This window comes from Salmo salar, chromosome 19 (genome assembly GCF_965601325.2).
Source record: "Salmo salar chromosome 19, fSalSal1, whole genome shotgun sequence".
Classification (NCBI taxonomy): Eukaryota; Metazoa; Chordata; class Actinopteri; order Salmoniformes; family Salmonidae; genus Salmo; species Salmo salar.
The window spans coordinates 52,723,824-52,751,059 of NC_138309.1; the positions used below are offsets into that span (position 1 = coordinate 52,723,824).

The following is a 27,236-nucleotide window of genomic DNA, read 5'->3' on the forward strand; positions in this document are numbered from 1 at the left end:
ACGGCTCTCAATACCCGACAACAGAAAGAGCTGGTCGCTACTATCCGAGATAGTTGGTAAGGAGATTGATTACCTCTGCCCTCAATTTACAATTAAAACCGGTAAATTAATTATTGGTAGTGCTCACTGCTAAAGTTGATCCCTATTCAACCAAAGTGGAAAGTCTGGAGGAGAGAGCCAATCCAACAGAGGTGTGACTCCATGACCTGGAAACAGCACAAGCTAAGTTGGAAAAGATAGTCAAACTCCTAAAAGAGAAAACGGAATCACTCTAAAATAATTCCTGTAAATTCAATGTGCAGGTCACAGAACTTGAAATTGGTGTGGAAGCGGGCAACTCAACTTCCTTCATGAGCAATCTTTTCTATGAGCTGTTCGGCTGGAGAAGTTGGTTCCCATGCCGCTGATTAACATTGCGCACCGCACCGGTCAAATCTGCAATGGCTCTGGCTGTATGATTGTATGGATCCAGAGCTTTGAAGTCAAGAGACGAATTGTTTGCCTTGCAGCAGAATCTGGAGGTCTGACCTACAAAATATGCAGGGAAGAGGATCAGCATTTACCCAGACCTGAGTGCCAAAACAGAGGGTAACCTACAACATGGTGAGATCCCAACTATGCAAGCTAAACCTGAGCAGCAGCTTCATCCACCCATCAAAAGTCACCTTGACCTTCCAGAACACAACACACACATTTTCCACTGCCAAGGAGGCTCAAGATTTCAAGAAGCACATCAAACCCAACACGCAAGGGGACAAGCCGACAAAAAACAGCCAAGTATTGCAGAGAATAAATAGCATTTAATCATTGGAAACATGTTTTCAATGACAACAGCAATGACAGACACAAACACTGGCCAATGTCCCATTAATTGTCCACCGGAGGCTGAACCCGACTGGCTGTGAGTGGGACCTGTCAGGGGCCCACCACAGAGAGGGGGCGAGGGGAGAGAGTTGAAATGTATCACTCTCCTTAGATGACAGCCACACCTGGGTGGCCATGACCATGACATACACTTGGCCCCAGTCGAGCAGGATTAAACCACGCCTACTCTATCCTCCAATGTGTCCCATGTGTCATGTGTCTCTCTGATCACAGGCTGCATCGCCAATGTACATTGACAAAAACGTATGGCATTTGCCATGTTCCCTGTAGTGTGTACACTTTATTAGTAATCTAAAAATAATTTATTCTAAAAAGCACAATTCAGTTTTTTCTCTCAAACATAATGGAAAATGAGAAACAAAATTACAATATTCACATACGTACATAGGTTGTTAGAAAACCAATACACTGATTTCCAAAAGAGGTAAAAAAATAATTATAGATAGATAGATATAGATAGAGAGAAAAACTCAGCCACTTTTGACCAAGTTTGTAATCATTTCCTTGCTGTTCTCGACCTTAGCTGCCTCTTGATAATGAGACGGTTGCTTTCTCTCTCATCTTGATCAAGACCAAGGATCTGCAACATAAGAACAAAACAACCCAATGTTAGCCCGCACCAGTGGTTTGTTAATACCACCTAAATAGATAAAGATTTGACACAATCCATGTCCAATTAATCTTAATATTTTCACATTAAAAGAGCAAACTATCCAAGTCCCACCTAGTCTCGCGAGGCCATCCTTCCAAATCTTATCTTGTTGACACGAATATTAGAAGTATAGAAAACTTGTATTTTGCGTTTGATTGGAAACCCTGGCTGTCAATGCTCGCATTTGATTAGCTATTACATTTCCCCTCAGGAGAGGCATTTCCTTGTTTTTCCTTAGTTTGTCTGCTTTTCCTACCATGTCAGGCAGAGTTTTAGAAGCCTATGCAGTGCTACTTATTTGTATCTTATGCTAGCTAGCTTGTTGCAAGTGGGGAATTTTTTTTGAGGCACAACCTGTTTGGAGCTCCACCTACGTGAAATATTTATTAAGTGCCTACATGTCACTAGTTCCTATCTGCACTCCACCATATTCTAGTCCCTTTTATTGTCGTCTGAGGAGAACTTTCCCAGGCTTTCAAACAGAATGTGAAAGGAGGCCAAGTCCCACTCAGTTGTCACTCACCAGATGAGACGGGATGTCCAAAGGGGAGGAGATGTCGGTCTTGTACAGTTTCCTCTTGGCCCTCTTCGGTTTCACTGCTGTGTCTTTCTCTCGCTCTGTAGGTCTTCCACTTACAATCCCCATAATTGTCTTAGCTATGGAGACAGTTATAAAATAGAATAACATTTTGGCTGAATGTCTGATGTGTGTGCAGTACACTGACATCAGTGAAGGAGAACAGCCAAGTCTTGCTAACCTTTGCTTCCGAGCAGACTTGGGGAACTCTGGATGAAGTCTCCAATCTTCTGGAGGGTTCCATCCTTTTTGCATTTCAGACTTGCTGGGGTCTGTTGCTTCTTCTGGTCTGCTTTTACACAGAGCACGGTCGGCGACTGTCGACATGACGTACACACAGGATGACCTTTACTAGCGGCTTTCAAATGAGTTATGACGAAGCTCAAAGTTGTAATATATTTAAATGTTGGTCTAGAATCTCTTCTTACCTGTATGTTCACTCTGTTGTCCCTCCTCAACTTTATATTCTTTCTGTTTTCACTTTCCACAGGGTCCTGAGGCACAGAGAGACCATTTTAGAATTTGTGAGAGGACACACACTAAAACTTGACACACACACACACTGTTGTATTACAATGAAGGGCTCAATTCGTCAGGCAATCAAGTCAGAATGATGCAGTCCTTTGATGAATGTATAGCATAATTGAGATCTTAATTTCAAAGGGATCTGGTTAAATCTGTGTTATGGGCAATTCCATTGTTTGACATACATTTGACCCACACTTGGGCTCCCAAGTGGCGCAGTGGTCTAAGACACTGCATCTCAGTGCTAGAGGCCTCACTACAGACAACCTGGTTTGAATCCAGGCTGTATCACAACCGGCCGTGATTGGGAGTCCCATAGGGCCGCGCACAATTGGCACAGCGTCGTCCGAGTTTGGCCGGTGTAGGCCGTCATTGTAAATAAGAATTTGTTCTTAACTGACATGCCTAGTTAAATAAAGGAAACAAAAATAAAAAGTGAAAAAGTCTCAGCAACATTCAGTTACCGTGGAATTGCGGTTATAGTTTTTTCAAAAATAACTTATAAAACGGAGGAATTGCAACCAGGACCTTGAAATACTATCCAATCTGTCACGAGACTGGAATGTGAAGGGACTCAAGGGATTGCGCCTGTAGTTTTCCAGGTTCTCACAACTGTTTATAAACCCATTATCTGTTGACATTACTCTTGCTTCTTTGGCATAACTTAATCCTGCTGAACAGAGAAGGGTGCTTTTAGGTCGTTTCTCAGATTCTCAGTGCAGCAAGAGAGGAGAGACATTGACCAGGTTTACATGTCGCCAATATCCCATTATTATTCAGGATTTCTCAAGTATTCCATTTGAGTCAACGCATAGAAACATCATATCCTGTTTAAAATAACTCAAATAAGCTCGTATCCTGGTTTTGAGAAACCCGAATAAGATGCTTGGGAAATGCTGATCTTAGACGGGATAGTGTGGCATGTGAACATCTTCTCCAGTTCACTTTGTTTCGCAGTCTCAGTATCACATAGTACCACCTTTGAAGTTCAGATAGAAACAGTAATAGTTGGAATAGTAACTCTAATGTGGAACGGACTGTATGCCTCTGATAATATTAACTCCTGCAGAATTAAGTGCTTCTTGCAATAAAATTAGAGACCAAATGTTAATTTGAGAAATATGATTTCCTTCTTTCACCGTGAGAAAATGCAAATGCACGCTTATTGTAGGCCAAAAAAATGTTTCCATCATAAAATCTGACTTAAAAAAATATATATATATATAAAAAAAAAAAAAAATTCAACCAGAAAGTTAAGCATCGAAGACAAACTGAAATACTACCAGAAACATGCCAAATAGTTTTCACAGCTTTTCATTTCCTTAAAACTGGTCAACAAACCGATGTAATTTGGACATTTTTGCACGGAAACATCTCCCCGGTACCTAAATGTTTTCGCTCTGCGAGAGAAACATAAATTTAAGACAACTTTACCGATGTCAACTAGATTGTTGATGCATTCATTCTATTGATTTATGACATTCTGGTGAGCAAGGCTTTATTTTGTATTCTAGATCATCAAGTAATGACAGAAGGGAAGCTGCATGTTTCTAATTATAGACTATATGGAACTCTTCCACATCAAGTAACTCAAGCTAGCAGTAAAATCAGACTTAAAAACACTGATAAAACACCTCATGGCACAATGCGGACTGTAAAAAGACAAACACATTGTAATATTGTACATTTTATATTGCAGATTTGTAGTGACAGCGTAGTGATGTAATAACTTATTGTATGATGCGTTGTTTTGTTTATGATGTAGGCCAGGGGTGTCAAACTCATTTTGCCCAGGTGGCCCGCATTCGGTCTTCAACGAGGTCCGGAGGGCCGCACGGAAAATTGGTTATATTTCCTATCCATCAAAACGTTTGTTTTTGTTGTTGTAGCTTTCAATTCAGTGATTACCCGAAAGCAGGTCCATTATCATTCCTAGTTTCGGTTTGTTGTCATTTTAAAGTACATAGATGTTTATTTTTTTTCTCTCAAACTACCAACGGGCCGGATTGTACCCCCGCACGGGCCGGATCTGGCCATACGTTCCACACCCCTGATGTAGGTGGTTAAGTTGTTGTTGTTATAAACCTGTTTGGACACCAGGAAGAGTAGATGCTGTAAGAGTAGGTGCATGTTAACACCTTATCCTGAATAAGACCTTAACTGGGAAATGAGCTACTATCTGGAATACTGTGTGCATGTAAAGGTGATCACTGTCGTGTTTGTTGTGCATCTGCTGCTTGCTCTCTGGAAGGGCTGGGTTCTCCTGGGTAATACCCAGTCTGTTGAGATGTTCTCATCCTCTCACAAGCACAAACAAAATACTAAAATGCAGGGCAACCCCAGGCTTTCCATGTCTACATTTTGAGGAAGTGTAATGAGATTCAAGAGATAAGCAATGTTATGGTTTTCAGTCAAATTAATTTGAGATCTACTGGACCTTATTTTCAGAACTTCTCTCTGTTATCAAACACACACTTTGATCTGATCTGTACCTTCTCCATCTCGTTGCTCTTTCTCTTCCTGGCTGAGCGAGTGATTTTGCCGGTCACAGACTTGTCCTCTCCCTGCCTCCGGATGTTCAGCTTGTTGGGTTGCAGAGTGGTGAATTGGATCTCCAGATCTGGTTTGGGGAAGCGACGCTCTCGGCTGCCGTCTGTGGACACCTCCGAGAAGTCCAGTTCCTGCCCAGACAGACAGGCCAACATTATACACACAGACCACAAAATCTAAAATATGAATGTTCTTTTTACACCCAAATTGGGATGAGTCCAGGGGCTAAAATGAACACCCGCCAAATGCTGGGAGATTTTTGAATGAGCAGGTAAGATGTCTATTTCACCAGCCACATTGGTGGGTGGTCAGGGCTCCACATTGTGAGCACTTCACTCGCATTTGTGAATAAAAAGTCAAGTATGATCACATTTATAGCAAAATAAATGCTGCAGTCGCTGTTTTCAAAGTCTTTCTGCCTCGTGCTGCAACACTGCCTGGCTGTGGGCTGTGCTTACGCACGTGAAGCGCTGAGACTAGGACCAAAGGAACAATTAATCAAATGGCCACCTGGACTATTTACATTGACCCCCTCCCTTTGTTTTTACACTTCTGCTACTCGCTGTTTATTATCTATGCATAGTCACTTTATAAATTACCTCTAACCTTTAGCCCCGCACACTGACTCGGTACCGGTACCCCCTGTATATAGCCTCGTTATTGTTATGTAAATATCTTGTGTTACTTTCAGATTACATTTATTTTGTCAGTAAGCATTTTACGGTAAGGTAAAAAATATATATATATATCTGCCAAAGTGGCTGGTGGACCAAAAAGTTAAATTTAGGCTCTGGATGAGTCTATCCCTGATGTTGTGGCTGAAGAATGACAAGGAAACAGTCAACCACTCAGAATGGGAAGCAGCTCAATGATTCTCTGATCTATACTGACCTCTTGTGTTTGGAAGTTGGCGTGCTCCCTGAGCTTGCTCTCTTTGTCTGCTTTCCTCTCCTGGAGTTTCTGCATCTCTAATTTGAGGGCCTCGACCAGAGAGCCACTCTCCTCCCTGCTGTCTTCTTTCTCAGAGGGCTGCTTTGGCAAGGTCTCCTGAAAACAGAAACATTAGCATTAGAGGCCGACAGTCCTTATGGTGAGACACTGTCGATGCGCCTGTCTGAACTTACACCAGCTTTCCCTGCAACTACATATCATTTAGTTGGAAGAATGTGATAAGACATACGCTGGTAATATTCTGCTGAAGAGGTCTCTACACTACATCAGATGGATCAAAGATCATGCGACTAGGGCCTCCCGAGTGGTGCAGCGGTCTAAGGCATCGCAGTTCTAGCTGTGTCACTACAGATCCTGGCTCGATACCAGGCTGTGTCGCAGCCGGCCGCCACCGGGAGACCTATGAGGCGACGCACAATTGGTCCAGCGTCGCCCGGGTTAGGGGAGGGTTTGGCCGGCCGGGATGTCCTTGTCCCATCACACTCTAGCGACTCCCGTGGCGGGCCGGGTGAATGCACGCTGACACGGTCGCCAAGTGTACGGTGTTTCCTCCGACACATTGGTGCGGTTGGCTTCCGGGTTAAACCTGCGTTGTGTCAAGAAGCAGTGCGGCTTGGTTGGGTTGTGTTTCGGAAGACGCACGGCACTCGACCTTCACCTCTCCCGAGTCCGTACGGGAGTTGCAGCGATGGGACAACACTAACGACCAATTGGATAACACCTACACAAAAAAAAAATATACAAAAAAGCGACTCGAATTTAAGTGATGAGGTAAAACGTTTCCAGTGTTCTAATAAATACTGGACTACGTCACAGAAACTCCAAAATGCTATTTCTGTGACCCTATTCTGTTCTCATTTCATCAAAGGAAGTTCCCGCTGCACATTCACTGCCTCGCACTCAGAAACTCTGGTAAATACTGCCTTTGACCCAGACGCCATTACAAGACCAGCAGTTCGAATGTGTTTATTATTCAGAGTCAGAATGATCCCATTTACCTCTTCAGTCTGCAGCTGGCTACAGCGGAGCTCTTCTGAACACCCTCTCAACAACTCCAGGGCCAGGCACGGGCTCTTCTCCTCCTCTGGCCCATTGGCTACCTTCATCAGAATGGCCTTCTCTTCAAGCCACCTCTCCGACTCATACTGTTCATTAGACAGCTAGGAGAATATCAAAAGGAATGGTTACTTTCCTCACCACGTGTGCGTACACCATCACATTTCAGAAAGAAACGTAAATGGCTGGAGTTTCAAGAGGGACGTCGAGTAGTGATCTTACCATCAAGCTCTCTTCGGTCCGCTGACATTCCAACTTCACATTCTCGCACTGGCCGGGACAGTCGTTGAGGACATGAGAGGACTTGGCACCATTCGTGTTTTTCTGTAGGCAGCCGTCCTTCAAACTTGTCAGCTCTTAAATCCAAAATTGAGACATTACTGCCAAATCCACTTAATGTTTCTGAATGAAGATGCACGCTTAAATCAATGAGGGGGGGGGGATTCTACAAAAGTGTGTGACCACTCACCTTCACTTAAAGCCTCAATCTCTTTCATCTTGGCTTCCAGAATCCGCTCTTGTTCGGTTTGTGTCCTGTCCTGCGCTGTCAGTGCAAGACGCATGTCTTCAATCACCTTTTCCTTGGACTTTCCATGACTCTCCACCTCCTCCAGTTTCCGTTGAGCCTCTTCTAGTCTCTCTTGCAGAGCACTGCACTGGGCCTCCATATCAGCCAGCTGCTTCTCCAACTCTGCAACCCTCTCAGAGCTGCCTCCAGAGGCCTGCACCTGCAGGTCCACGATTTGCTCCTTCTGGTGGCCTGCCACCTTTTTGAGGTCGGCGTAACTTTTCATAATTTCATTGTAAGCCCCGTTCTCTAATTCGTAGCCCTGTAGGTTGAATTGGGCCTCCAACCGCTGTGTCTCTAGCTGGTTGCAGAGTTCCTCCTGTCCAGAGAGCTGCTCTCTGACCTGGTTGAGCTCCTGTTCCAGGTCAGCTATCCGCTGGCTCTTCTGAACCGACTTCTCCACCACGATCTCACACTCCCTCTTCATGGCATCTATGGTGTCATGGAACTTGGAGTTGTTCCTCTGTGCAGAAGAGACCTTCAGTTCCTCCGCATCCTTCCGGAGTCGTTCTGTTTCCAAAGTCAAGGATTCAATGGTTTGGTATTTTTCGTTGGATTTGTCTTTAAGACCCTTCAAGAGTGCTCTGGCTGCTTCTAGCTCCTCAGGAAGCTTGGCAGACCTCCCAGTCTGTTCGGTAAGTTCTGTTTGGAGAGTTTTCACCGAAGACTCCACTTTCTGTGATGTCTGCTGGGACTGGAAGATGCCGTTGACCAGAGCTTTGTTGTCTTTGGAGAGCCTGGCTGTCTTTTTCCTCTCTTTCTCCAGCGAGGCCATAACAGCTTCACAACAATCAGTCTGCTCCTCCAGATCGTCGCTGAGCTTCTGGACAGTCTGTTCGAATGAAACCTTCTCACGTTTGAGCTCTTCAGCGACTTCGTTCTTTCTTTTTATCTCTCCTTTGACCGTCTCCAACTTCTGAACCGTCGCCTCGTTTTCTTCTTTTAGCTGTGAAATAGTCATGTCTTTTTGACGACATTCCACCTGGAGTTTCTCCAACTCGTCTGCCAGAATGAGACGCTCGACCTCAAGACTCCCTGGAGAGAGTAAAGGAGAAAGTCAGACAGATACAGAACTCTATAAGTAAATGGAAACATAAGGACCATTAGCCCGATACAAGATGAAACCCTTTTCATATTTTTGGGGGGACTACCTTTCTTCAGGGCAGGCTGATCATCAAGGTCTTTCAGTTTTCTGCCCTCCTCAGAACTGGGACATTTACAATTGTGTTTCAAGCTCAGGATCTCCTCTTTGATGGAGTCAACCAAGGCCCTCTGTTGACAAAAACAGTGAAAGGGAATGCATATTATCATATACAGAGGTTCTGTGATAGATCATACTACATACACTTGGACTGATAACAAAGCAACCCCACATATGCCATTAATGCAGGTGCAAGTATGAAATCATTTACTTACATCCCTAGTTGAAGCCTCACTATTCTGGTCCATTGCTTCCTGCAGCTTGGTTATCACGTTGTCTTTCTCATGGCAGATTTCCATTAAGGCATCAAACTTCTGCGTCTGAGATTCCAAATTCTGCATGCAATCAAAATATGGAAAACCATCAAGTCTAACCCAACCTTTCATTCAGTGCTCATATGCAACGAAAGACATCAGACATCAATATCAAGCCAGGCTTACCTCCTTCGCTTCCTCTAGCTGCCCGCACAATGGTTTCATTTCAATGCTCATTTTGGCCATTTCTGTAAACAGAAGGAAAACACACTTGAGCTAAATACAGAATATTTATCATGATCAAATCCCAGTAAGTGAGACATACTATACATACCATTGGTTTTGAGGTTGAGTTGCTGTTGCGTCTTGAGGAGCTCCTCTGATAAGTCGTCCACTTGCTTCCTCAGGCTGGCCACAGTGCCAGGAGACTCAGGCAGGTCCACCAGACAGGTCTGTGCAGCCTCCGCATCCCTCCTGATTCTAGCTAGGTCGTCTCGCATAGTGTCAACGATCCCCTCCAAAAGCCCTACCTTATCCTCCTGTGATGGAAAACAAAGATATCAGAACTAAACTCATCATGCTATTCAAACAAGAACAGGTAAGGATGTTAGTGGTGAAGTTGTATTTTCTGCCAAATCTGATATTATGACCTGTGATCTGAATGAGACTTACCTTTGTTGTTTCCTTGTCACCAGTGACACTTGCACACTCGCTGACACTCTTGCCGACTAAATTTTTCAGGATTTCCAACCTCTTGTCCACTCTGTCCTCGGTGATCTCCCTCTCTTTCGCAAGACGCTCGCTGCAAGACAAAAACATTGTTCAGTCAATGCATTTACAGACAACAGCTAAGATTGACAGCTCTTTTAAAGAGAGGGAAATGCAATGGCTACTTACTTGTAATCACTTTCCATTTTGGAGAATAGCTCCATGAACTCGATGGTGACCTCTTCACGGATGTGAGACTCCAAAGCCAATTTCTCAGCTTCCTCCTTCAGAAGCTTCTCCTTTAGTTCCTCCACCAGAGCAAGCTGGCCCTTAAAATACAAAACAAAATCAATATTTAACAGTCAGTGAAAATTAATTAGTATATCAACATATAGCACTCGCTCCAGCAGGTATATGTCTCTGGTCATCCCCAATGCCAATTCCTCCTTTGGCCGTCTCTTCTTAAGGTTCTCTGCTGCCAATGACTGGAACGAACTACAAAAATCTCTGAAACTGGAAACACTTATCTCCCTCACTAGCTTTAAGCACCAGCTGTCAGAGCAGCTCACAGATCACTGCACCTGTATATAGCCCATCTATAATTTAGCCCAAACAACTACCTCTTCCCCTACTGTATTTATTTATTTTGCTCCTTTGCACCCCATTATTTCTATTTCTACTTTGCACTTTCTTCCACTACAAATCTACCATTCCAGTATTTTACTTGCTATATTGTATTTACTTTGCCACCATGGCCTTTTTTGCCTTTACCTCCCTCATCTCACCTCATTTGCTCACATTGTATATAGACTTATTTTTCTACTGTATTACTGACTGTATGTTTGTTTATTCCATGTGTAACTCTGTGTTGTTGTATGTGTCGAACTGCTTTGCCTTATCTTGGCCAGGTCGCAATTGTAAATGAGAACTTGTTCTCAACTTGCCTACATGGTTAAATAAAGGTGAAATAAAATAGAATATTGAATATGGACAAAACATACATTGTTGAAGTCCTCAAGTGCCATCTTGTCCTCTTCTCTCGCCTCAAGAATGGTTTCCTCTGCCATTCCCTCATCACAACTTTCCTCTTCATCATCATCTTCCTGCAAATCCTCCAGAGTGGTTTCCCAAGCCACCATGGAGCTCTTCCTCCTACTCCACAGGTCTTTGCAGTCAGCATTGTTGATGAGGGACACCTCTCTGGAAGATATCTTTGGGGCAATGGCAAGGACTGGTTTGATGTTGAGGACCACCACCTGAGAGGCCATAAAGAAATATGATAAATGAGCATTTTGTCCCACCTATATTACCAACCACAAGCTTACGCTTCCTTATAAAGCTCCACGGACTGACCTTTTGGGCGACAGCGGAGAACTTGAGGACGTTGAGCGTCTCGTCGTACATGGAGGCGCATTGGTTGATGTTGACGATCATGCAGGCTTTCCCTCTACCAGAGAAAAAGCCCTGGAGGTAGTGTGTGAGCTTGCTCTCTCTGAAGGGCACATGTTGTCGGAACCTGGAAGATATGTACCGTAATTTCCGGACTATTAAGCGCACCTAAGCCATATAATATAAGTATAAGCCGCACCCACAAAATTTAAACTTTTTTATTTATTTTGAACATAAATAAGCCGCACATGTCTATAAGCCGCAGGTGCCTACCGGTAAATTGAAACAAATGAACTTTACACAGGCTTTAACGAAACACAGCTTGTAACAAAAATAAATAGGCTTTAACGAAACACGGCTTGTAACAAAAAATAAAAAAATAGCAGTAAGCTTTAATTGTCTTTTTGCACTGAGTCAATTCCTCACGCTGCTGTTTCCAACGTCTTATCATCGACTCATTGACCAAGCTCCCGTGCAGCAGCTCCATTTCCTTTTCCAACAGCCAGATCAATCGCCTTCAACTTGAAAGCTGCATCATATGCATTTCTCCGTGTCTTTGCCTTGATGAGGGTGACAAAATGACAACCGTAATCAGAATGATGGGAAGTTTGAGAGCACTCGATTTAATCTAAACAGTAAACAAAAAAGTTGTTTGACCTTAACCTGTTCGGCAATTTCATTGGTCTAATGAAAGCTTCATGCCGCCAAAAAACTGAGCACGTCACAGAATGTGTTTTTTTGGAGAAAAGAAAATGGAAAGCAGGAAAAATCCATATATTAGCCGCGTCATTGTTTAAGCCGTGAGGTTCAAAGCCTGGGAAAAAAGTTGAGGCTTATAGTCCGGAATTTACGGTACATAAAAGGAGCATTATATTGGTTTATTAGAAACAAACACGCAGTCAGTGTGTGTAAAAGCATAAATCTCTACAGGTCAAATACCCACTTGGCTTGTTGGTTGAGCCTCAGAGTGTTGATGCATTTGCCCAGAATCAGCAATGAGGTGTTGATGTTGCCAGCCTCTTTTAGTTGCACTCCTTTATTCTGAGTCCTTCCACATCTCTCCGATCCAGCCAGATCACACAACGACAACCTTAGACATAACACACAACCATGAATAAAAACAGGACAAACTGGAGAAGTGCAGGGGAGGAAAAAAAAACAGAATAACTTGGTCACGTACTCGCTAATTGTGTGGACTCTGGGTACACCAACATCTTCAATACGCAAGATCTGAATGGAGAATATGCTATGGCTTCTGCTGGAGACGTTGTTGAGCTTCGTGCAGGAGAAACTCTGGTTCTTCTTTCCGATCTTCATGACTTTGTACGCCTCCTCGAAATTGTTTACTTGAACCCACTTTAGAGCTACAAGAGAAACCATGTGTATGTTCTGTATGAACTGAAATCCCATAGCATCTAGACTAATACCTCACATATTCAATCAAAGTGATATTACCTTTCACAAAGGTGTTGCCTTTGATGTCCTGGGACAGCCGAAGGACAGTTCTCCTATGTGAGACATTAGGAATGGGCTCCAGTAGGTCATGGATATTCTCATTGTAGATTTCACAGAAGGACACCCACACAGAGTATTTAGTGTGGGAGTCCACATCCAGGCAGAAACTGTCTCCTTCCCCCTGATCACTGACGTCGCTTAAGGAGGAACCTGTCAATCAGACAGCAAATCTTACATTGATATAACAACAGTGTATCAATTAAGATGTTTATTTGGTGTCAAATTGAGTATCAAACAATTCTCAAAATACATAGCTGCTGTACTTAACATATTCAAAGCCTGAAACAAGTTTCTTACCCTCCAGTATCGTTGACCTGCAAGTGGAGCTCATCGTACTTTTCAGAAAACCACTCTGAAGAAAAGAAAGACGGAAAGAAAGTAGTCAGACTCATGTACATTTCAGAGAGAAAACAAAGTGGGCACTGTGCTTGAGGTTTTACTGGTAAACCTCACCTCCTTTGACAGTCTCAAGAGGTTTAGCTTATTTGTAGTCTCTTCATCCTGCTGGAACTTTGTGAGCCTGGTGAAGTCTCTGCATCGATGTGGTTTGACGTCGTTCCGCGTGTAGACTCTGCCCTCAATGCTGTTGAAGATTACGTTCAAAGACCTTGGCAAAATTCCACCATCACTCTCAGGGCCTGGAAGTTAAAATAGAGTAAGGGTTAAAAAGGCACAATGCCAAAAGTGTTTAACATGAAGCTGTATCTGTCACACAATTGTTTTATTGTGGTGAGCATCAGGTATGAAACAGAGGTCAAAGTGCACATTGGAAACATGCAAAAAAATATATAATTATAATAATAATAATTTTTCAATAGATTCTGACCGAGGAATGTGAATGTCTTCCCAGCGTTGGTGACTCCATATGTGAAGACAATCGAATTCCCTCCTTCTAGAACATCCCTTACCAGATGTTTCACTGTGCCATCAAACATCTGCCTCTGTGTAGTGTCAGGGCCATACACCTGGCAAGGGTGGGTGGGTAAAGAAAAATGTCCACACTAATTTCTTAGAAAAAGTACATCTTTACAAATAGCTACTAATCAAACAGCCAGAGAAGGCCTTACCTGAGTGAACTGAAATCGTTGGGCTGTCTGAGAGACTCGTTTGTCACCGTCTGAGTGACTGGTTTGTCGTCTGTTTGATAAACAGGTCCTAGGTGCCCTGAGTAAAACAGTGTCTGGTGGCTCCATGGAGACACATTCCTGGATTCAAACGGAGCAAAAGGAGTATGTACCACAGCATTCGGATCAATCATAATGCTCCTTAGTAGACTGAATGTGTGTCATGGGAAAATACCTGAGATTCACCACTTTCATTCTCTTCTGTGGTAAAGGGACGTATCCTGAGGTAGACACGCAGATGCTCTTTCTCAAATAACACAGAATCCTGTAGGCAGATAAGTAGACTGCATTTTATTGGGATTTAGTTAAAAGATGAAGCTATGAAACAAATTACTACATCTAGCTATATAGCACATATCTAATAACAAAAAATGACCCAAGTTAACTCGTCACATCAACAAACAAACCTTTGGCATAGCAGATGGAATTGCACAAAAATCAGCAAACAAGTTCTTTCTCAAATCCTCAACCACAATCGGTCCCACTTTCTCTGGTTTCTTGTCCAAACACGTATCCATCACTCTAAAAGACAGACATTTCACATTGTTTATGATGTCCTTTACTCTTTTGATACAAGCATTTCGCTACACCCGCAATAACATCTGCTAAACATGTGTATGTGACAAATACATTTTTAATAAGCTAGCTAAAGGTTAGCCGTTAGCTAAGCTAGCTAACTAACGTTGCGTCACTGGAAAGACGACAGAACGCGTTAGCTTAGAGAGTCAAAAGGTTATGCATCTATCTTTTGTAGCTATACTTCTAAAAACGTTGAAATACTATAACTCACGGTCTATGCATTTTTATTCACACAAACATTGATTGACAGTCCTCTCGATCTGGTTCCAAACAACCTGGCCGGTCTAATTTTCAAACTGGACCAATCAGACAGCATGCTGCAGCCAACAACCGGATGCGGAAATTCAAAAAACGACATATCCCATAAGGCATTTCGATTAACTCACTGTCGACATGCGAGTTTAAAATTATACACATGGAAACATGGCTTGGTGTTTATGGATTTGAATATTAGCTACACAACCGATAAAAAACGACTTCAGAATGTTATTGCAACAGCAGCGCACCGTAACTATGTTTGATCTTTTTCACATTTGGATAACTGTTTAACTAACACAAACCTTTATGCATAAAGAAGACCATGACTGCCTGGCTAACGTTATGTTAGCAGCTCACCGTAACGAGCTATGTTTTATCTTGTTCTCATTTGCAAAACTGTTAAGCTTACACTAACTTCAGATTCATCTTTGCTAACTTCTACGCGCTAGTTTATCGCTTGAGGCAACCCTCAATATGTCGTCGTACGATGGACCAGAACTAGCTGAAAGATGTCTTGATTGATTTGCTAATCAAGTACTGTAATGTTTTCATGTTTCAGTTGGATACTCCACAGTTGCCATCAATTATGTGGTTGATTTGCAACAAAAGAAACAGGTAGGCTCGGTGTTCCCTGTTTTATAACTCACCAAGTCAAGAGAGCTGTCCTCACCTTTGTTACTAACATTTGTTTGCTTATGTTTACAGGGAATTGGCAACCCAAAATGTGTCTCAGAGCTGTATGACACATTTCCCGTAGTGCAGGTAGTGTGGAGTAATAGTAATGTTGATATATAAGGTAATACTTTTTCATGATGATAGCTATCACATTTCTCCATGCATTGGGATAATAACTAAATATATCTGCTCTTTTTTTTTTGTTGCACAGGGTAAATCCAGAACAATCAAGGTTTTTAACCGACTGCCAGTTGTGGCCTCAGAGCATCACACTTTGTGAGTCCAATATACACTGTACAAAACATTAGGAACACCTTTTGTAATATTGAGTTGACCTCTTTTGCCCATAGAGGTGTCGAAAGCGTTCCACAGGGATGCTGGCCAATGTTGACTCCAATGCTTCCCACAGTTGTCATATTGGCTGGATTTGGGTGGTGGACCATTCTTGATACACACGGGAAACTGCGTCTGACACCTACTACCATACCCCGTTCAAAGGCACTTCAATCTTTTCTTGCCCATACACCCTCTGAATGGCACACATACACAATCCATGTCTCAAGGCTTAAAAATAATTTTTGGACCTGTTTCCTTCCCTTCATCTACACTGATTTGAAGTGGATTTAACAGGTGACATCAATAAGGGATCATATCTTTCAGTTGGTCAGTCTGTCATGGAATGAGCAGGTGTTCCTAAGGTTTTGTACACTGTGTGCAGTAGAAGTTTAAACATTTGCTGACAGTATTCATATTGCATGATTATTCAAATAACATCTGTCCCTTCCCAGAGACCAACTGCAGAGTACAAAGCCTATGACTTAGTGGCTGTCAATCCTAAAACAGAGAAGTTTTCATGTAAGTACATTTTTCAATATCATTATCCACTACTGACAATGTATGTTAGGATGATGACCTTCTGTCCATTTTGGTGTTCTACTTGTTTCAATAGGCAGCTTGCATGACATTCGATGTTGACATCATCTGTGTAGCAGTGACAGAAAAACAACCCTTCTTTTTCAAAAGATCTCCAGTAAATGGGGTAAGTATGTATACAGTGCCTTGCAAAAGTATTCACACCCCTTGGTTTTCTTCACATTTTATTTTTACAAAGTAGGATTAAAATGGATGTATTTTTCAACAATTTTTTTGTCAACAATCTACACACAATACTGTCAGTGGAATTATTTTTTTGATAAAAAAAAATCATAACTACAGTAGTCGTTGCATCAGTATTCATCGCCTTTGTTTAGGCAAGCTTAAATGAGTTCAGGAATAAAAATGTGGCTTAACAAATCACATTAAGTTACATGGACTGTGAAATAATAGGGGTTGACATGATTTTTGAATGACTAACCCTTCCTCTGTCCCCCATAAATACATCTGTAATATCTCTGTCAAGTATTGAATTTCAAGCACAGATTCAACTACAAAGACCAGGAAGCTCTTCAAAAGCCTCATAAAGAAGGGCACTAAGGTTATATTGCAAAGGAATACACTTTTTGGCCTGAATGCAAGGCCTTACGTTTGGGGCAAATCCAACACATCACTGAGTAACTGCCTCCTTATTTTCAAACATGGTGGTGGCTGCATCATGGTATGGGTATGCATGACATCGACAACTATTGGAGTTTTTCCAGGATAAAAAGAAACGGGGTGGCGTTAAGGACAGGCAAAATCCTAGAGGAAAACCTGGTTCAGTCTGCTTTACACCAGAGACTGGGAGTTGAATTCACCTTTCAGCAGGACTATTACCTACAACACAAAGCCAAATCTACACTGGAGTTGCTTACCAAGAAGACAGTTAATGTTCCTGACTGGCCAAGTTACAGTTTTGACTTATCTGCTTGAAAATCTATGGCAAGACATTTAAAATGGCTGTGTAGCCATGATCCCCAACATCTTGACAGAGCTTTTAGAATTAGGAAAAGAATAATGGACAAATATTGCGCAGTCCAGGTGTGAAAAGTTCTTATGGATTTATAGACCCAAGAAGACAGCTGTAATCGATGCCAAAAGTGTTTCTAACATGTATGGACTCAGGGGAGCTGAATATTTATGCAACGACTATATTTTAGTTGTATACTAAATATCATTTTTCTTCCACTTTGACATTAGAGTATTTTGTGTATCCAAGGGGTCTGAATACTTTTGCAAGGCATTTGTCAGTATTTGAATTAACAACTTATTTGGTGACTCGCTTACATCTTGTTTCTTTTGGTTGGAGTGGATACCTTTTTTTTTATATATAGTAAAAGTGATGTAACTTATTCTTGTCAGGCAATTGAAAGAGGTGTGTTCTTTGAAATAAGTTACGCACCTGCAATCCGAGACTCCACCACGAGAAGATACACCATCGCAAATTCCATCAGTCTCGTGGCGATGTGCAAAGGAAAGGTAAACAAATACACTCATCGCGGTTCATTGTTCACCTGTTAATCCACCTGCCATTTTCAAACGGTGCGTGTAACCGCAATGTTTTCTTTCAAATAGAATGTAATTGTGACGAGTGGGGCAGAAAAGGTAAGATAGAAATGAAATTGTGTTACCCTCTTAGATGACAATCATATGAACCTTGAGCATGTTAACATCATCCTGAAATGAACCTTACTAATGTAAATGTGTTTTGTGTCCCTCCTCCTTGTTCAGCCCCTTGAGTTGAGAGGACCCTACGACATTGGCAACTTGTATCCTTACATTACCTTCTACAGTACTTGATGTAGGCTAGTAGAATAGAGTGCAGACTTATGCAGGTGTGATGAGGCCAACCTATGTCAGTGCTGTTGTCCTGAATGAAGCCCAGAGGCCTACTTTTTGGCCTGTCCGAAGGAGATGGCAAATCTGCAATCTCCACCAATTGTCGCTCTGTCCACTTACATGGAGGTGAATAGGCTGCTGTTTATTGGTCAATCAATTGAATACGTTGTGTCAAATCACAAATGGTATCTTCACTTGGGCTACTCACTGTCCCGTTTAACCATCTATGGAATGTTCTTTTTGTAATTTATCATGTAACACTGTCATTAAACTATATTTTTTACAGGTTTATCAGTCTCAAAGCAGAATTTGTGGCTCAAGAAAACTAATTAATGTACTGTGTTGTCATTACAGAAACAAGAAAGACTGCCTTGGGTATTGTACACACTATGAAGAAAGACCAGCCATTGAGAGACAGGAGGATGTTCCAGCATCAAAGAGGGCTAAGATTGAGACAGCATAGTAGAAAGTAAAATACTTTTGGATGAATAGAGAATGTGTTTATGTAAATGCCCTTTTATGAATATCCTTATTTGTGTTAATGTGACTGTTTTCTAATGGTCAATGGTTATATAGTTTGTCATGGATTAGCAACTATGATGATGCTTGTTCCTTTTAGACAAAGGAATCAAATTCAGATAGCAAAGGCAATGCTGTCTATTTAATACATTTACAGGTAAACATGTAGTGGAAACATTGCAGTTACTTCAGGAAGTGTATTAACACCACACAAGCATTTTCAAATCCTGTATTCTCACTGACTACCACAAAACCAGGTTGAAGCCACATGCTTGCTTTCTGCAGAACAGTATTGCTTTGTGACTTTCTTTTTATATTAAAGAGAAATTAAGAATGTATCAATTCAAAGTCATTTCTTTCTAAAATGTGAATGTATACTATAGTCATGCTGATGTCATAAGGCAAGTCACATTTTCCAAATGTTGAACTTTCTCTTTCCCCCCATACTTCATTTGTCAACCTTGAGCATTTCAGACTTCCAATTAGCTGCCTATAAAGAAACAAACATCCTTGGGAGCAAATGCAGTTATCTCAAAGTTCCAGCCGTAACCTCTGCTAGTTCACAAAAATTGACTCCGGTCCTTGAAGTCAGCCTAGCGTAAATTAAACCAAAGATGATCTATTGACAAGATAGTCGCATGACCGCTCTAACAATGGAGAGGGCTTATCTCACGCGGACAGATTTTGGGCTGAGTAAATCCTCTCCCTTCGCCTCTTCCTCTATGATGAAACCTTGGAGGCTGTATGTCTTTAATCAACAGATAAATAATCACTTTGACAACTACTCTGCACAAAGGAACTGGGCTATCTTTCGCTGTTATCTACTCATTCTGAGTGAGTTGCGACCTGTATAAAATGCAATTTAACTGAACAAGACTTTACTTGACTGGAGTTTTTGCATCCTTGAAGTTGCTGAGAATCGATTTAGCCCCACTTTGCCACTCCAGAGTGCTATCCAATGGTGACTTTCCCACCTGTGTTGGAGAAAAACAAAGATGTATTTATTATCTCAATAGTAGTTAGTGGTATGTTACAGCAATAACTTTTGACTGATGTTTTCTTGTGATTTGATATTGGGTGCATTTCTTCTGATCTCAGATTAAATCTTACTCATCACCACAAGATGGCACTGTATTCATGGATAAATCCTGTCATCTTTTGCTATCACTAGTATGATTCTCTGTAAGCCTTACAAAGCAAAGATACTTTTTTTCAATTGTATTTTTAAAACAAAATACCACATTCTATACTACATTATAGATTGAAGTTACAAGTTCACTGTCAATGTTAGTAAAGTACTTACACAATTCTTGAGTTTTGGATTGGCTCCATGAAGCAGGAGTAGTTGGATGATTTTGAATCTGTTCAGTCTCACTGCATCGTGCATGGGAGTATCTCCTTCCTGTGTAAAAAAAAAAAAGAATCAAACAAAACCATAGTTAAAGACCCATTACGTTGGTGTTTCATACTTAAGCAATAAGGCCCGAGGAGGTGTGGTATATTGCCGATATACCACAGCTTTGGGATGTTCTTATGCGCAACACAGAGTGCCTGGATACAGCCCTTAGCTGTGGTATATTGGCAATATACCACAAACCCCCAAGGTGCCTTATTGCTATTATAAACTGGTTACCAATGTAATTAGAACAGTACACATATTTTTGTGTCATACCCATGGTATACGGTCGGATATACCACGGCTGTCAGCCAATCAGCATTCATGTCTTGAACCACCCAGTTTATAATTCTGATTAGATTCTAAGGTATATATATCGGAGCAAATTAATTCCCACACTGAATGAGAATAGCTCACCCTATCTTTGGCATTGACGTCAGCTCCACAGTGGACTAGTTGTTCAGCACATTCATAGTGACCGGTTCTCACTGCAACATGAAGGGGAGTGCTGCGGAGCTAATGAATGAACAAAGAAACATTTACAGATGTAAGATCTTCATTTGATCAACCTGTTGCAGGATAACTTTCCTGCAATCTAGGAAATTTCAAACTTGTAGTGTGTTTAAGGTTTAAAGGCTTCTGAAGTTTCTATTTTCCACTGACATTTCAGACTTAATTTTCTCTTCCGGAAAATGTATCAACCCCTACAAAAATGTAAATAAATTATAATCCACATTATTTTCCAGCTGTAACAAACTGGCTCAAATTAAGATCTGTAAGGATAAATCACATTGAACCTAATCTCAGTTCCAGGTTTTTCATGAGAGATCACATTGGCCCTGATGCATTTAGTCATATTTGTGCGTGTTCTGACCCACAGTGGCATGTTAGCTTTGTGTTCTGTAGTCTTACCTTATCCCTGGCAGAGATGCTGCCGTCTTGGTTGAGCAGCAGTTCTAACACAGACATGCTTCCTCCTCGGCAGGCAGAGTGGACAGCAGTAGCATCCAGCTAAATGAAGGCAACCAATGGGATTATACATTATACAAAAATCCACCTTGTTTTTCTCTGTTCCTTTCTCTCATCAACACCAACTGATTTTACAGTAAAGGATCAAAGACTGTGCAATATATTGCCAAGAGCTTGCCTCCAGTGGACCTGCAGTTATTTTTAGCTTTTCCATTAAAGTACCTTGTCTTTGTACTCAATTGAAGCTCCAGCCTCCAGTAGCCTCTTCACAACATCCACGTGTCCTTGTGTGCAAGCTCTGTGCAGGCCTGTGCGTCTGAACTGTAAAGGCATAGGAAGGAGGACATTGCATTATAACACACTACACACGATGACACAGCTGAGCTGAGGTGCATTGGCAAACTTCAGCTTGGTCGGTGTTATCTAAACACTCACATTGTCACAAGCGTTGATATCTCCCGATTTTTCCAGATACCTCTCGATCAATGGCAGTTTGTTCTCTTCGCAGGCCTTGAAGAAATCTTCCTCATTCACATAATAAGGCTGCAAGGAGAGGTGGTGATTCAGCTGAATGTAGCCAGGGTTGGACTGTCAGAAATGCCAGATGGGCTAGTCCATTTTTAGCCCAGTGGGCCTGTCTAACTTGTTGGGGGGGGTTTTTGCACAAAATTATAATTATTTCACTAATAATTGGTGCCTCAAGGAAAAAATGGGCCAGTGTGTTAGAAGTGCCAGGGCCAATTTCTGGTCCCTGTCCACCCCTGAACGTAGCAGTTACTTAGTATTTATCAGTCTTCTTATGAAGGGTCAAATCTTATTAATGTCCTCTATTCTTAAATCTCAAATTAGATTCTTTATCAATTCAATTCAAGGGGCTTTATTGGCATGGGAAACATATTTTAACATTGCCAAAGCAAGTGAAGTAGATAATATATAAAAGTAAAATAAGCAATAAAAATGAACAGTAAACATTACACTGACAGAAGTTCCAAAAGAATAAAGACATTACAAATGTCATATTATGTATATATACAGTGTTGTAATGATGTGCAAATGGTTAAAGTCATCCTACTCAGCTACTAGGCCTGTCTTACCACAGTCTCTGGTGGGGGTGGTGGCTTGCGAACTTGAACTCTTCTCGCTCTCTTTCTTGACTTCCTCAGTTGCAGAATATTCTGGAGGTCATCAATTGTCTCTAACCTCAGATGTCCAGATTTGTCTACCTGCAGAATCAAACATTTCAAGTAGATAGATGTTATACATCTTGCCCTCCTATAAAGCTGCTTCGCAATTGAGGATTTAATACTTGGTACCATGATCTTTATGATTACTCTTTTTGTACCAAAACTACTGTAGCAAATTCACAGGGTTGCCCAACCAAGATTCAAACCGCTACCTTATGTCTGTCAATTCAACACATAAACATATCTCATTAGGGCTGAACCTCTTAACAAGGTCGCTGGCATTGCACTAAGGATGCTACGATAGTATTCGACTTACATTTAAATTCAGGGGGATATCCGTGTTAGCCAGGCTGTCCTTGTAAGATCGCAGGTCTTCTTGTTTCTCCTGGTTAACTGATGTCTCGTATTCTCCCTCTGAATACTCCGCTTCTCCAGGCTCGTTGCCCTCGCATTTTTTGGCGGTAACCTTGAATACAAAACACTGTATTAGGAATATGTGAGCAACTGAGACAATCCTGTGTCCTGTGACCCCATGCCCATTGGCATCTGTGATAGAGGGAGGGAGTAGAATACACCTGACAGCAGGTGTAAGAAGGCTTTTCACAGAGAATTTCAGTCTTCATGTGATTATCGTTCTCAAACTGTTACTGTAGAAGTTAATATTCATCTCAGAGTTGTTGAGGTTGCAGCTCAGTTTCATGAACACAGTCCAACATCCGAAATCCTAATTGCAGACTCTAACCCTAAATTCTTTGCTACTGTGGTCATTCTGTGGATCACTATAAAAAAAATCATGTGGAACGAAAGCCGATAGCTTTCGAAGAATTGTCAGAGGAATTGTTACATACCACTCCACTGTTGGAGTTGGGAACGCAAGCATTTCGCTACACCCGCAATAACATCTGCTAAATATGTGTATGTGACGAATAAAATTTGATTTGATTTGAAAAAGACATAAAGACCCACTCTTTGAATACCCATCAGCTCAAATCCCCAGTCAATGGTCAGTGTCAACTGTGTTGCAGGCCTCAGTTCAACGTCTTATATGTGTTTGAAGCCGGCAAGCAATGAGATCATGTTCTAACCCGGGTGTCTCGCCTGGCTCCGCCACAGGGCAAGGTTTCCTGTCACGGCCCGGCTGGCACGTTTGGGAGAAGGAAGGGGTGAGCTGAGAAAGCCATGGGACTGAGTCGGATGCCTTTGGCTGCCATCGCCTCTGTCAGTCAATACCAGGAATTGAAGTGAAACCTGAATTGCGGAACCAACTCTATGACTGCATGCCGTCATGCACGGTGACCAAAGGCTCCAGTCATGTAATGGCCTTCCACTCCCACCTCTTACAGTTCCCACCAACAGCTGGCCCCGGGCCCAGTAGTCTCTACCACATAGAACATACTGTAACTACAACCCTCAGCTACGACACAGACAGGACAGGAAGGGATGACTTAGTAGGCTTACAGCATCCAAACATCTATTTATACAAATCAATGACTTGTGTTCTGTATTCTAGTACCCCGTGATATATTATGTACAGACTGATATGAGTAGTTGTTTGTTTCTCAGTGGGTCTACTGACTGACGGACGGACTGACTGCATTTTCTGTGTCGTTTTTATCTTATTGGATTTCTGTACCATTGCATTACTGACACTGGTCAATAAAATTATTACTACCTGAAACTCACAGGAGGTTGGTGGCACCTTAATTGGGGACAATGGCCTTGTTGTAATGACTGGAGCGGAATAGATGGAATGGTATCAAATAGATGATTTCCATGTGTTTGATACCATTCCATTTGCTCTGTTCCGGCCATTATTATGAGCCGTTCTCCCCTCAGCAGCCTCCTGCCCTGAAACTATTTTTAATGGAGCCGGGGATAAATCAAATCAAATTTTATTTCACATACGCCGAATACAACGAATACAACCTTACCGTGAAATGCTTACTTACAAGCCCTTAACCAACAATGCAGATTGAAGAAAATAGAGTTAAGAAAAGATTTACTAAATAAACTAAAGTAATAAAAATATATAAGTAACACAATAAAATAACAATAACGAGGCTATATACAGGGGGTACCGGTACCGAGTCAATGTGCGGGGGTACAGGTTAGTCGAGGTAATTTGTACATCTTTCTACTGAGTCACATGGATGGGCTACGTGTTTGACAGCTGTCGTATTTTTACAAGCACACACTAAGCTGTAGAGCTCAAAATGAACAAGTGAAACATAGCTCATTTTTAATGGTTACACCGGACTAATCCAGCCTGTCACAATTACCTTATTCCCATGTCCAATTGATAAATAGCACCATAAATGTTATCTTTAGCAATGTGGGTGGCGCAGTATTCGGGCATGTCTTAATTATACTAAGAATATGTCTCAGTGACACAGAACATTAAGATGTAACCATTACATCTACATTTAAAATTTGTCTTTCGCCCTGACATAGAAGAGACTACTTTATTAGGACTTTGACGATGTCTGGAAAGACCATACCAGGGGCTAGCATGCCTCTTAAAGATCATATTAATTCTAAAGGACAAACAGCACTTCATCCCCTTTAAAAAAAATAGTTGCGATACCTGCTCCCAAAGATACTCTCAGTTTTCTTTCTTAAAACTTTGTGCAGTAGGCCTAATAGTTATTTCACTTTTCACTGAAGTGAGATTCCATGATTGGGAACATTTTAGAATCTCCACCTGTTCTTGTTTTGTATCTAAGTGCCTGTTTGATTCACATCGATTGGAACTTGAATAGTCTATCCTGTTGATGTAATACCATGAACAGCACGTGTGTTTACAGCGCAGTGGGTGGACATGGTTGCACCTCAATTGCTCTCTGATCAAGTGATCATTAATCCTACCATACATCACAATGAAAACTTTAAATATGAAACACAAACCAATTGGATTACTATTATAATAATAACTTCACAATTATTTGCGCAGTACTTGTTGTATAATTAAACACGTGCTGATGAAAATAAAACTAGCCTGGTGAAACCAGCCTGATCTCTGAGTTCACCATTCAATTTGACCAGGCTAGAAAAAAAAACATAAGACCCACAAACACTGAAAGGCAAAAGAAAAACATCCAAAAACTTAAAGATCAACATTCAAGTTGTGCCATGGATATTATCAGTATCCATATTTGATTACAGTTGGTATACAGTAGATATTATAATCCATGTTTGTACCAAACCCCTCACAGCTACTGTTGAGAACCTTTACAGCAATGCTGGTTGATTTGACAGGCTGTAAAGCAACATTTTGTCATTGTATCATCAACCAACATTGCACATCATTATTGTCAAAGTTGTTTTATTAAGTTGTTTGATTATATGAATACAGTATATTTACATTTTCTGCAGTGACAGGATCCATGGCCTCAAGTTGTCCCTGCAAGGGTCTCTCTCTACCTGCTGGTATAGTTTCTCTGTTCAGCCCTGTATTGACAGGTGAGGGGGATATGATCTCTTGTGCTGTCAGCTCAAAATCTTACTCCTGTGGGGAGGTTGGTCCTCTTGAAAACATTGCTTTACAGCCTGTCTGCTACATCCAGCCAATCACATCCCTCTCTCATCACTTACCTCTAACGCTGGAACAACCGTGAGATACGTCACTCCTGTTTACCTCCATCCTCATTTGGCAAGTTATGATGTTTTTTTGTTGCATTTCTCATCGTTAATCTCCACTTAGTGTTTTTGTTTATTTTATTAACTTTTTTAATAGTGTCATACTTTTTTTGTTACAGAAAAAAAGTCACTCTTTCAAAATGTTTATCTGATGGTAGTTGAAGATGTAAACTGGGCAGGAGTGAGCTATCAACATAAACGGGTGACAGGACATCGACGTACATAAGGACTGAGATACAGTTTCAGAACAACATACAAGTGAACAAGATATTTTCATGTTGTCAAGTTGTAAAAGTCTTGTAAGTCATGAGCCACGGCATGAGTGGAATAACAAGCAAGCAGAACAGAAACAAAACCCTTGACCCGAAAGCTAAATAAAATAATATTAAACCTATTTATGCAGGTTAGTTTGTTAGGTCTCTTGCTCGGAGACTGCAGCAAATAGTTTCTAGTAAAAAAAAAAGTTTGCAATTTTATTAATTATTTAATGAATTATTTTAAAGGTTTGGTTGTTTTTAAATCAATAAAGACTGTGCTCTGTCTTCCAGTTTAAAAATGTACAGCATAGTGGTAATGGGATTTAGAATGACAGGGCTGGTTCCCCAGACTCAGATGAAGCCTACTCGACATGGACTAAAAAGCACTTTAAATATAAAATCTCCATTGAAAAAGGTTTTAGTCCAGAAGTAGGTTTTCAGACATGAAAAGTCTGACATTGTCCAATAAAAATTACTTTATCATGAGCTAATGTTCTTTAAACTCTAGCTGAAGTGGCAATCCTATCTCTGGCATGGTTGGCATACTTTTTGGATAGGGAATGTTGAATAGGACAATAAAACTATAAATAATATGGCAGACATAAAAAGACCACCAGCACAGGGATCAGGGGTGAAGTTCTACCTCCTTGCACATCTTTCCTCCCCTCACAGTGTCACGTGGATTCTTGTAAAACTAAATCTGTAATGCAACACGGCTGAAGGGTCAGTCTCTTTGCATATCAATACCTCTCATTCCTTGACCCTTTAACTGGTTATACCATCTGCTCTGTGCCTTTAAGAGCAGGCCAGGCATGTCAGATCACCCACCACCCACCTTGAGACAAAACAGAGTTTGTTCCGCGCTATCTTCATCAAATTTCAGGGACGGTTGAATAAGTAGGATTGATTGCACATCTTAGAATTCAAACAATGCTTGAGGAAAGCATTTTAAATTAGTCTGGACATGTGAATTTGGTTTGATGATGCCATGGAGTTGTGTTGTGTGTAACTTAACAAATGCATGTTGTTTTAATGAAGCCGGAGAGGATGGCTG

General features: G+C 41.4%; 2 protein-coding genes and 1 pseudogene across 4 annotated transcripts; 1 reads left to right on the forward strand and 2 right to left on the reverse strand.

Moving 5' to 3' along the window:
• Positions 1–780: 780 nt before the first annotated feature.
• Positions 781–14,838, reverse strand: LOC106578967 (kinesin-like protein KIF20B). Its single transcript, XM_014158299.3, has 27 exons — positions 14,746–14,838; positions 14,363–14,477; positions 14,131–14,220; positions 13,899–14,036; positions 13,658–13,796; positions 13,285–13,469; positions 13,129–13,183; positions 12,772–12,981; positions 12,497–12,680; positions 12,260–12,406; positions 11,281–11,443; positions 10,929–11,183; positions 10,117–10,256; positions 9,892–10,021; positions 9,554–9,758; positions 9,406–9,467; positions 9,181–9,300; positions 8,916–9,036; positions 7,666–8,799; positions 7,419–7,552; positions 7,139–7,300; positions 6,081–6,236; positions 5,132–5,320; positions 2,543–2,608; positions 2,296–2,431; positions 2,061–2,194; positions 781–1,465 (listed from the first exon to the last, which is right to left on the reverse strand). Exons 1-27 carry the CDS (start codon positions 14,754–14,756, stop codon positions 1,382–1,384), a joined length of 4,665 nt encoding a protein of 1,554 aa, XP_014013774.1. The 5' UTR covers positions 14,757–14,838; the 3' UTR covers positions 781–1,381.
• A 10-nt stretch (positions 14,839–14,848) lies between these two features.
• Positions 14,849–18,881, forward strand: LOC106579035 (ribonuclease P protein subunit p30-like; annotated as a pseudogene). The gene is made up of 11 exons (XR_014381573.1): positions 14,849–15,041; positions 15,352–15,407; positions 15,498–15,554; positions 15,679–15,743; positions 16,256–16,322; positions 16,417–16,506; positions 17,745–17,861; positions 17,958–17,987; positions 18,114–18,151; positions 18,268–18,347; positions 18,576–18,881. The product of XR_014381573.1 is annotated as a ribonuclease P protein subunit p30-like (transcript).
• Positions 18,861–25,784, reverse strand: LOC106578968 (uncharacterized). 2 transcript variants are annotated; one of them, XM_014158301.3, is made up of 9 exons: positions 25,651–25,784; positions 22,606–22,755; positions 22,200–22,328; positions 21,541–21,648; positions 21,328–21,426; positions 21,049–21,147; positions 20,554–20,652; positions 20,044–20,142; positions 18,861–19,714 (listed from the first exon to the last, which is right to left on the reverse strand). In XM_014158301.3, exons 1-9 carry the CDS (start codon positions 25,672–25,674, stop codon positions 19,619–19,621), a joined length of 903 nt encoding a protein of 300 aa, XP_014013776.1. In that variant the 5' UTR covers positions 25,675–25,784; the 3' UTR covers positions 18,861–19,618. The 2 variants fall into 2 exon arrangements, with proteins under 2 accessions (XP_014013776.1, XP_014013777.1); XM_014158302.3 differs by lacking the exon at positions 25,651–25,784 and adding an exon at positions 23,256–23,321 and having other exon boundaries at positions 19,474–19,714.
• Positions 25,785–27,236: the final 1,452 nt, after the last annotated feature.

What these genes read in the sequence shown, in the direction of transcription:
- LOC106578968 (XM_014158301.3), bottom strand. Translation starts at nt 25,674, where the DNA reads ATGGATCCTGTCACTGCAGAAAAT. An exon ending in ATCCTGTCACTGCAGAAAAT is followed by an intron (nt 22,756 to 25,650) that starts GTAAATATACTG and finishes TTTGTATTCAAG; the next exon opens with GTTACCGCCAAAAAATGCGA. An exon ending in CAATTGAGTACAAAGACAAG is followed by an intron (nt 21,148 to 21,327) that starts GTACTTTAATGG and finishes GCCTTCATTTAG; the next exon opens with CTGGATGCTACTGCTGTCCA.
- LOC106578967 (XM_014158299.3), bottom strand. An exon ending in AGGCTCAACCAACAAGCCAA is followed by an intron (nt 11,444 to 12,259) that starts GTGGGTATTTGA and finishes CATATCTTCCAG; the next exon opens with GTTCCGACAACATGTGCCCT. An exon ending in AAGTCTGCTCGGAAGCAAAG is followed by an intron (nt 2,195 to 2,295) that starts GTTAGCAAGACT and finishes CTGTCTCCATAG; the next exon opens with CTAAGACAATTATGGGGATT.